Raw genomic sequence first — 11,651 nt, forward strand, 5'->3', positions numbered from 1 at the left:
AGAACTGACTGCTCACTTGCTGCCTAATACAGCCACCCATCGACAGGAGACGCTAATGTTATGGCTGATCAGTGTATGGCTGATTGGTCGTTTTCATTCATTGTAGTTGTAGATTCTGAACAGTGTTAAGAACATGTCAGTGGGGTTTGCTCAGGCAACACTGTCTCAAAATATCATAATTCCTAGTGGCTAACTCACAGGGAGCTAGCATAGATACTCAGATCGTGAGCTGTCACTCTTGTAGGTCATTTGGGAGTCTATACTTGAACGTGAGCAAAGAAGCATCCTTTCCGATTCCTGCGTCTGCCTTCGAGCCCAGAGGTCATTCGCCTGTCCGTTCAGTGTCCTCTGTTTCATTGTGAGAGTCTCAAACTTTACGTAAGTCTCTTTGGAAAGGTCTTCGTCCGCTCCTCCATTTCTACTGCTTCTCCCCTTGCAGTAAAGCGACGCAATCTTATAGAGGAGAAGGATGATAAGTGGGAGCGCAAGGGCGCAAGCAATCCCACTCGCAATCATGAGCCACTTGTTCTGACCATCTTCCCCGATGGTGTCCAGAGTACTAAAATTCACACACTGGTCTTTCCCAGACACCACACCTTTGGCAACTAAGCAGACCGTGTAGACTTGATTGGGCAACAGATTCTCCAATAGAAGTTTGCCCAACCTGACCTCGGTTTCCAGTGTTTCCTTGCTATCTTCTGCATCATATGGGAAGTATTCCACAGATAAGGGCGTATCACCAGCCAAACCCTCGGTCGTCCATAGCACAACCGCTGTATCTCCTGTTTCTTCAACCACTTCAATATCCTTGACGTAGGAACTTCCTTTTTTCCGAGCTTTGTCGCTGGCACCTGGACCCTTGGCATCCTTTCCTTGCTGCATCTTGGCAGGTGTATCTCCAGCAGGTGGGGACCTCTGGATGCCGCCACCCGGGCCAAGGTTCATCCGGCTCGGTACAGGTGGTACTATGGTCATAGGTGGTTTGGACGTTGTTGGGATAAAAGTAGTAGTAGGTGTCGGAACCACAGTGCCTGTCACTGGAGGTGGAGATTGGGTAACTAATCCAGGAGCGTCATCAGGCTTCTTGGTCATGCTCATTGGTGGGGAAGCAGTCGTCATGTCATGTCCGGCCACCGAGAGGGTGATAAAGGCCTCTGCATTTCCTGCAACATTCTTGGCCTTGCAGCGGTACACGCCAGCATCCCTTACCACGATCCCATGCAAGCTGAGGATGGACCATCGGACACCTTCCCCGGGAGATTCTTGCACGACTGCATGCAGAGACAATCACAACTGTCAGAACAATTACACCGTCACAACACCATGTTTCCTTTCAAATATCTGCATCCACAAATCACATGGCTGCACTTTCAAAATGTTACTTTTTTAACTTAGAAGTTCAATTGCATTCTCAAAGCTACTTGGAAAGATTGAGGGTGTATTAAATACCAGGGGCTCAGGAGTCATATACCATTACTTAAACTGCGTCTTGTTTAATCTGCACCCCATACCTGTGTTATTGACAGGAGATCCCTTCCCCTTGCTCCACAAGAGGGTTGGGGTGGGATATCCCGTAGCATCACAACGGAGGAGCACGTTGCTTCCGAGGGAAGACGTAATTTTAGTGGCTGAGGTCATGACTGAAGGTTTGACACACTGGTCCAGTTCAGCTCTTTGGAACACAACCCCAGCCAAGTTCTCTGGGCCACTGCAGGACAAATAGTGGTCCATCAGAACCACAGGGATGTCTGTCATCTTGGACAACTCGATAAGTTTGGAGATCCTGCAGTCGCAGTGCCACAAGTTGTCCTGGAGACCTGGAAACATCGAACACAAAACAATGTATTTTCATGGAACTGTGGCAGAAATGCAGAAATGAAGAGTCTCCTACGTGAACCCATGAGTATGCTGATCATCAATATGCTCATCTAGTGTTGCGAAGACTAAATAGGTAAGCGTGAAGAACCTCCTTAAGGTCCGAAGATTCAATATCAAAGACATTTCCCAGAATTATTTGTCCAAGCCTTTATTTTAGATGTTTTTGCATAGTGTTAGTACCAAGTCTACAACAAGACATAGAGGTAGCATCCCTATGCACTATATGGCTAAAAGTATTGAGACACCTGAACATCTATTGCTTCTTTTATTAAGGGTATTAAGAAGAGTTGATCCTGCTTTTGTTGGAGTAACTGTCTCTACTGTACAAGGAAGAAGACTTTCTACTAGACTCATAGATGTGAGGATTTGATTGCATTCAGCAGCAAGAGCTAGATTTAGTTTTAGATTTAGAGGTCAGGATGTTGGATGATCACCACCTCACCTCACCCTTCCCAACTCCCCAACTCATCCCAAAACATCAGTCATGGTGCCAATAGTTCATGTTTATCTGCCCCTGAGAGCTCTAATCAATTGCACAAATGCAAGTATGCAAAGTAGTATGCATGCTTTAGAAGAGGTGTCCACAAACATTCTCACATACCATGTCATTTGCAGAGTGAGTACTGTATCAAGATTGTTCTACAGATTTTTAAAGCTAGTTCTTAGGGTTCAGTAGGCGACCTGCCGACAGAATCTCCATGCATAACTTTAGAGACAATCTTCTACAGCTCTGCAAGAAGCTGTAAATTTAGCTGTCTCATAGCATTTACAACATACTAGGACAGGAAGTCCTGTCAGTAAAACATCAGGTGCTGCGCATTTCCAGCAGAGTTCACTCATAACTCTGTCTATGGTAGGATGGCAGGCCCGTTGACTGTCAACACAGAATCAGGCCTGAATCACTGATGAATGTGAACAGCTGGGTGGAGATAGCAACCAAAATGCTGGTGATACTACAGCTCGATGAGGCTGCTGAGGAGGTTCACTTCTAATCTAAGATTCTAAGAAAGCATTAATATTTTCATTTCTCAAAATTAGATGATCAGAATAAGTGATTAAAGGCATATTAATGAACGGGGCATTGATTGGATTAGTATACTAATATATGCAGTTCATGTTTGGAAGTTGGTTGCTGTTTCAAACCCCTCTGAATTATTTTACCATACACACACTTTACTACATGAGGTGGGGTGGTGATCATCAAACATCCTGACTTCGCTAAAGCTCTAGTCACTGGATGTAATCACATCCTCATAGCTATGCACCTCCAGAATCTAGTAGAAAGCCTTCTTCCCTGGACAGTAAAGACAGGTTCTCTTGATTTATCCTTTCCTTGATTTTAAGAGAGTACCAATACTTTTGGCCATGTAGTGTACAAATTAAATCACTCACAGCTTCCTGAACTGGGGCGCTGCGTTAGGTACTGTTAAGTACCAAAGGAAGTCCTAGTGCTTCAGAGAAACTCAAAGCTGACAAATACTCCCAGTTGGAAACTCCATTAGCTGATTAACTCGTGCTTAAGTGAGGTGAACCGTGCAGACACAGAAGCCCAGGTTATCTTTAGAGATTACACTGGGTAGCCCCCATCCCAAGTAAAGACACTGTCAGAAGTCCCAGAGCTAATAAAAGCTCTCCGGTGAATGATCTGCTGAGCTTTTCTGCACTTTTGCGTAAAGTATTATGAAAAGAAAAACTGAATAATCTCATAATAAGTGAAATCATCATGTTTGCTATAATCTTTCATTTCAGATCAGATCCATGTATGTTTATCTCCTTAGAATAAACACTAATAATAACACTCCTACAGAAAGTGGTGGTGGTTCTCCATCACTGTGTTCATCATTAGAACATCTCCAGAGTTCTCCTCATGGAGTCTAGTATTATTTAGAGTTCTCCTCAGATCAACACCTGGTTTGGTGGTAAATCAGGGCTTAATGATGGTAAATCAAGTGAGCTGCTGCTGCTGCTGCTGCTGATGGAGTTGAACACATCCTCCACGCTGTGCTGGCTGGACTGGGGGGCGTCCAGGAGAACCCTGGAGGAACCGAGCTCTGTTCTTCAGACTAGCTCACCAACAAGATCTCTCTACTTTCTTCAGAATGAGAAGCTCTTGTTTCTCCTTTTTACTGGATTTATGTTCACCTGCTTTATCTGTTCTGATGAGATCTGGAGCTTCTACAGTAAACGTGATCTTATTGCTTAGTCTAACATGTTTATTCACTATGAAAATAATCAAGTAAATTCAATGTTTTGTCCTGCTGTTTATTAAAGGGCTCCATGCTTATTTACTCTTCATCTTGTTCTTCCTCATTTTGCCAAGCCGTAATCCCGCTCACACACAACAGGCCTTATTTCCATTGGGCATTAACCAAATTAGCAAACAAAATGCCCTCAAACATCCTATTAACATCAGCTGACCTTCTCACACTCCTGCTCGGGGTGCAATATCTAGGCCACAGATAGGGGGAACTTATCCAGACTGTCTCTACCGCCTCTCTATATTTTAGTCCTGTTTTTATTATTACAGATCATTATTTCTGTATTTATAGTATTTTAAATGTAGTTTAAGCATGTTTTTTTCTTTAATATAAAAGAAGCCAGAGCTCTAATATTGCCCAAAAAGCCATGTGAGGCTGGATATGGAAGTTTAAATAAGAGCAGCTCGGGGGGAGGACTAATGAGATTAACTCTTCTGGGAGGAAGAAAAGCTGAGACAGCTGCTCACACGGCAGCAACCTCACACACCTGCAAAGTTCATGGTTACTCAAAGATTAGACGGCATGTTGACGGCATGCCGCATCCAACCTCAACCTCAATCCTCACATACTCAAATACTTACATACTCAAATAATTACATACTCAAATACTTACATACTCAAATACTTACATACTCAAATACTTTCTGTGATATTAAGTGGCATCAGGTACCTTTTTATTACCTGCTTTTTCGCGGATGGAACAGATAAACAGTGCCATTAAGGTCCGCAGCAGGCCGTGATGCACTGTGATGCACTGTGTCAGGACTGTGTTAAGGTGTAGGGTGACTTGTATGAAGGACGGGTTCATGGGCTTACACTCTTCACCTGTAAACTACTTTCACTGCAATTTCTGGATCCATAAGAGATGCCAAGATCTTCTGAGATGCAGTCCTTATTCTACCACAAGCTTAATTTCTTATTATGTTTATAAATAAACCTTATAAACAATCTGCACTGTTTATCGCTCTACCTGAACTTTACAGCCACTGACATTCTCTCAAAATAGTACATTTACTTTACATTTACTTTATTGTTATTTTTAATTGTTTAATTACTTAATTTTAACTTTATTTATTTGTTATTTATTGTATTTTAGAGTAATTGACATTTTTATATAATTGGCAATTATAAATAAAATATCTAAAAATGGATAATACTAAGATTAAAATGTTTTGGCTAATGTTTATACTTTTATTGTTTACAATAATTAAGTACTAAAGTGGTTTCATTGTAAACATTGCAAAATGTGTTTCAAATTAAACAACTAGGTTGTTTAATGGATTCAGTGCCATTTATTATTATTTGTTTATCAATCTTTTTATTTATGACTTTCCTTCATGTTGAATTTCTTTCTAGACATTTCTGTAGTTTAATGTTAGTTCATCTATAATTGATGAATATTATATTATTTTACATTTTTTTCCTTTGTTGTTGTTTTTGTTGCACTTCCTTTGAATTTTATAAACTTTACAGCCAAAAAACTGTACAACCTTTATTCAGATTATTATTATTATTATTATTATTATTATTATTATTATTGTTGTTGTTGTTGTTGTTGTTGTTGTTGTTGTTATTGGCACTGTTGTTGCCATCACCTACCCAGCACAATCTTCTGGGAAGCGTTCGAGGACGGCAGTATTCCTGAGAAAGGGGGCCAGATGTCCACCAGGTCGGAGGGTAGGGTGGTGAGTTTGTTGCTGGAGATATCCAGGTAGGTGATGTTGACCAGGTAAGGCGCTGCCTCCACGGGGATGTTGGTGAGACGGTTGTTGTGCAGGTCGAGTGTCCTGAGGCTGGGCATCTCTCTCAGTGCCTCCCAGGGGAAGGTGGAGATTTGATTGCCATCCAGCCGGAGCTCATGCAGGACCTTCAGGTTGTAGAAGCTGCCCTGATCCACAGAGGTGATGGAGTTGTAGGTGATCCACAGGTACTGCAGCTCGGTCAGGTAGTAGAAGGCTTCGGTGGGGATCCGACGAACAGCCGTTTTCTCCACCCGCAACTTCACCGTGTCCACTGGCACGTTCACCGGAATGTCGGACATGTCGGGGTCATTGCAGAGGACGGTCCTGAGGAGGTGTGGAGGTCATAACGTGAGACACAGAACACGGTGTGGGTCAATTAACAAGAAATAAACAGCAAAGTGCAGGTGGACAGAAGCCCACTGAAGCCCCCCTGTTTCAGGAGGATCTACATATGCAATGTTCTATATAGCCATGACTTCTGAGTAGCCATGGCAACCTAATCATACACTAATTTTGTCATTATTTAAAGACAATTTCAATGAATACTGTTATATAATTACTTGATTATACTGTATATAATTTTTGCACCTTGGCCTTCACTCTCACAGGACGGTTCTTCAAGGGTCTACATAGAACCACAGCAACTCAAAGAACCATGATCTGTGAAAAAACACTTTTTGTAGATGCTTCCTTATAGAACCCTTTTAATAATGAGTTCTAATATCATCAAGTCCAACAACCTGAAGTTCATAGTGTATCTGGTCGCTGTCCACTAAAAAACATGTATCTCCAAAATGTTGACAGGAGAAGGCAAAACCTTTCTAAAGAAATAAGAGTTTATTCCAAGTAATTTAGAGGATTTCTCTTGGTCTGTTCATCCAGAGTTATTCACACAGTGTACAGAAGCAGCTACAGGGTTCAAACAATGGAGGAAACCAAAAACAGACACAAACAGATACATGGTTTTCACTGGACATCAGTGCTAAGATCCTTATATGCACTGCAAATCCAAATCTGTAGGTTCTAAGTAAGCTGTAAACCCTGATAAGTTCCTGACTTAATCTAAAGCAATGATTTGTCTCAAAGTTGGTACGTTAAGCTTTGTTGTGAAAATGAAAAGTGTAAGTAGATAGTAAGTATGTTTGTTAGAACAACCTCAGATATATTAGGTTATAATTCATAAAGTCGTCACTTTTATTAAATGATTGAAGTGGACTCAAGCCAAAACCCCAAGTGAAGGTAAGTAACGTCACGCTGCAGAACTCCAGCACAACCTTCAACATGGAGGCCAGACAGCTAACTATTACATACACTATAACTGCACACCTAAGAGTAGGTATTCTGGGGGGCACGACTACACGCCGACAGTGAGTGGAGGGGGGCACACCCAGTATGCAAATTTATGATGATTCAACTCAAATATCTGGAACATGATCACAGTAATGGGTGAGTAATATGTGGGATACATGCACTTTTATGAGCAGAGTGACAGCGGTCAGGAGAGCAGCCTAAATAACACTGTGACATATTTAAACTGTATCTAGAACCTACAGATTTGCATTAGAACTAAACCGGGATTCATTTTCACATAAAACTTACTGTATGTCCAATTTTATATGGACACCTGACTAATGAATGCATTCAACTTGTCTAGTCCCTATAGAGAAGAAGTACTGCCAATAGAATAGGACTCTCTGGAGCAGATCAACATCATGACCCTATTGGCTCCATGCTGCCTAATAATGCCAGGCGTGGTCTAGAGGGGTATAAAGCCCCCCAGCATTGAGCTGTGGAGCAGTGGAGGAGCTGTGTTCTCTGGAATGATGGTGGTGGAGCTCCATCCAGTACTTTTGGAGAGGAGTTGGGGAGTTGGGGATGATGAGGTGGGGTGGTGATCAATCATCCAACATCCTGACCTCACTAACGCTCTAGTTGCTGAATGCAATCAAATCTCACAGCAGTGTTGCAAAATGTAGTAGAAATCTTTCTTTGGACAGTGCACTATTAGAAGTTGAGGGATGTTTGGAGGTTCTTAAATTTAAAACTACTGAGGAACATTCAAGAAAAGATTATTATATGAAAAAGGTTCCATGAAGGTTCCTCAAAGCACCTTAAGAAGTTCCTCCACAAAAAGAACCTTTAAAGGTTTAAGGAGGTCAATGTAAAGGTTCTACACCAGAAGTGGAAGGATCCAGAAGTGTACTGTAGTGTACTAGGGGACGATCCAAATGGGGTGATCAGGAGAACCCTACTGAAACCAAGTAAGAGTGAAGTTTCAGTGTGTAGTTGAACATGGTTGTGTGTTTGTTGGGGTTGTGATAAAGTCTTCGTCAGTGTCGACTCATTTCAGAGAGCTGAATCATGCAGGAAAATATAAGAGCGCTGCTAATCTGTTTATGTTGCCTAAGAGGAACAAAGAGATTATCAATGTTGTTAATATGCTAAGTAGCAAAGGGACACGGCTAATCAGAGTGCGGCAGTGCGTCCGTCTGTTTGTGGGTCACCGAAATGAATGTTTATGGGCGGTTTCACTCAGATTGGGCCTGAACTGCTGTCTGAGAGCTGAGCTTTTCTATGAATTACCGTTTAACTTCATTAACGACTGGTTATTCTGGTTCTTCTTCACGACCCACTCTGAGAGAGGCGGGGATCACTCTCTGATTAATGTTTCCAGAGCTCTGTAATTTTGTATCAGATATTATAAAATAAGATGAGAAATGACAAACTTTATTCATTTATATTATTAATTTATAAAGGAAACTCAATTTTACCACAGTGACATCATGTTTAGAGTGCTCTAGCTCAATATAACTGTATATAATCTCAAGAAAAATATAATAATATATTATATAATATATATAATTATAAAAGTAACAGTCAGATGCAGACTAGGTTCTTTAATAAACACACTGGTCATGTCATTTAATTTAAATGTTTTGGTTTAATGGTTCTTCTCCATGTTGTGTAGGTTCTATCATAGAACCTTTTTCATCGCACTATAGAACCCTTTTTCTAAGCGTGTACTCTTATCATGATTAATAAACATGCTTAACTACATCAACAGTGCTTGATGGCCCTAGATTTTAATGGTATGTTGACCAACATGTTTTATATATTAGCTACATTAATTACTCCTTATTACGTAGTTACATTAATTACTTTGTGGATAATGAACCCAGAATTTACTTAAAATAAAAAAGATCTAGAGGTAAATATACATCAAATAAAGAAGAGAAATATAGATGTAGTAATGAACTTTTTACTTTGATGTTATATATTAGTAGTACTACCACTATACTGTAATAAAATAAAACAGCTTTATGTTTTCTGATTTAATTACTGTATGAATAATAACAACAAAATAGCAATTAAAATAATTAAATAAACCACAAAAGCTAGTTTAATCTTTTAGATTTTACATATTAGCCATTACTACCAACATTAAACATTAGGACCAAGGATTTAAGGTGGTAATCAATATAAAAAAATACAATCTTTTCATTTTTTTAAAATAATTATGATCATTTTAATGTTTATATATCCAGATTTCATTCCAGGTAACTAAAATGACCAAACCTCTGCTACTACTGATCTTTCTCGCTACTTATTTAATTTATGTTTGTATTGTTAACGTTATATCAGATATTTTTCAGGGCTTTTTATACATTTACATTTAAGGCATTTATCAGACGCTCTTTTCCACAAAATACCTGGATATTTTCCTAGTTTTATATGCAAGAATTCAAAAAATACCTCGAGCTTAGAAGCTTTCAATGCAAAGGTCAGTATGGATACCTAGAAGCACCATACTCAGCTACACCTCAGCAGAATGTGAGATAGTGCCTTCAGTAAGAGTGAGATACATGCTGGTTTGAGTGGCTCTTCTTTTTACAACAGTGAGCGACTCTCCCATTCAGACACCCAGCAGAAGTGTGTTCCACCACTTCGCTGCCTGGACACAAAAGCCTGGATGCTTGTCCCCCCTCATACATCTTGAAGAATGGAGGGTGAAGATAAGCTGTACCTGAAGCTGGAAGCTTGAATTAGAGCGTTTGTCTGTGCAGATTTGATGAAGCTTTAGCAAAAAGTTCAGTCTGGACCATTTCTGGTGGTCCATTCCTCAGGAGATGTTCACAGCGTGTGAAGACCGAGTGAACACTAGTGAAGATAAGCTGATGGTGAAGACTAAAGACCCCCCAGCAGCTGTGTAGTGTTGTGTGTGGTGCTGGTTTACCTGGTCCCGGTTCCGTCACTGCGGGAGTGAAACACACAGGTGCACTGTGATGGGCAGAACGGCTGGACCAACCGCCAACAGCACAGCAGCACCTGAGCTACCAGGAGACGCTGCATCCTTCACTGAGCGACACACACACTCACACACACACATCAGAGCCCACCCGCCGTGCTCACACTCATCCACCAACACTCAGAAATCCACCAGGCCTCTGGGGAAGCGTGGGAAAGCAGGCACTGGACATTCCCCGGGGCTCCGTGTCTCGGGTCCAGGTGACCAGCTCGTTTCCAGGTTTGGCTGGACAGGTGGATGGGGCAGGATTGGGCGGGATTGGGCGGGGTGAGCACAGGAGAGCGAGGATTAGAAAGAGGATTTCTTCGAGCTGAGTAGGTCATGGAAGTCATGTGAGGGGGCAGGGCGAGGGTGGTGGGGGGGTAGGGGGGTTATCGATGTTTATAAGGGACTCGTTGATCCGTCCAGCCGTCATGTATCATCTCATCTACAATATATCTCCAAAAGTTTGTGGACAGCTTGTATTATTCTTGGTTATGAGTTAATTCAGTTGCATTAAAGTGCGCCTATATCTATATCTCTCTTTCTCACACTTTCTCTCTCTCTCTCTCTCTCTCTCTCTCTCTATCTTTTTCTCTATCTCTCTCTTTCTCACACTTTCTCTCTCTCTCTCTCTCCCTCTCTCTCTCTCTCTCTCTCTCTCTCTCTCTCTCTCTCTCCATAGCGTGTTTGAGGTGTTTGAGTGACACCTGAGTGTGAGCTGTAGTCTGGTTAATGATTTACGACACAGTTTAAAAAAAACTTGCCACTTCTGATTAACTAATAAATTTAAAAAAATAATGTAAATAATGTCTTTTTATATATTAAAGAATATATTCAAATAACTTATTTAACTTAAGTTATTATGAGCCATGTCGTTTTCCTGGTCTGCTAATTCTGATCTGGTGTCTGGTCTAGTCTGCACTGCTCTATATGTTCTATGAGTGAATTAAAAAATAACATTAATAGCATTGTCCATTGGAAAATGTTTCATATTTACTATTAGTCGCATTAGTTTGTAATGATGATATGAGCTCTGTCATTAAAAGTTCATATCGAATCTTAGAATATTAGATAAATAAGAAGAAGATCATGATTAATCTTTTGAAGTGTTCGGCTTCTGGTGGTGCTTGACGTTCTTTCGGAATTCCAGAGCTTCATTCCTGAGATGTTTCTCCAGGTAGTGGAGAATGTGAGAAAGCACCTAAGCCTGACTCACACCTATCTGCTATACATCACCACAACTGCACTCAGGGAGAGAACGTTACCTTCACTTCAACCCAAAACACTACAAACACTGTAACACTACAAACACTACAACCACACAAACACTGTAACACTACAAACACTGTAACACTACAACCACACAAACACTGTAACACTACAAACACTGTAACACTACAACCACACAAACACTGTAACACTACAAACACTGTAACACTACAACCACACAAACACTGTAACACTACAAACACTGTAACACTACAA

General features: G+C 40.9%; 1 protein-coding gene across 1 annotated transcript; it reads right to left on the reverse strand.

Annotated features, from left to right (window-relative positions):
• Window positions 1-204: 204 nt before the first annotated feature.
• lrit3a (info leucine-rich repeat, immunoglobulin-like and transmembrane domains 3a) lies at window positions 205-10,228 on the reverse strand. The gene is made up of 4 exons (XM_072663992.1): window positions 10,113-10,228; window positions 5,736-6,202; window positions 1,512-1,817; window positions 205-1,271 (listed from the first exon to the last, which is right to left on the reverse strand). The coding sequence occupies exons 1-4, from the start codon at window positions 10,226-10,228 to the stop codon at window positions 205-207; spliced, it is 1,956 nt and encodes a 651-aa protein (XP_072520093.1).
• Between the last annotated feature and the right edge of the window lie 1,423 nt (window positions 10,229-11,651).

Source organism: Salminus brasiliensis, chromosome 19, assembly GCF_030463535.1.
Source record: "Salminus brasiliensis chromosome 19, fSalBra1.hap2, whole genome shotgun sequence".
Taxonomy (NCBI): Eukaryota; Metazoa; Chordata; class Actinopteri; order Characiformes; family Bryconidae; genus Salminus; species Salminus brasiliensis.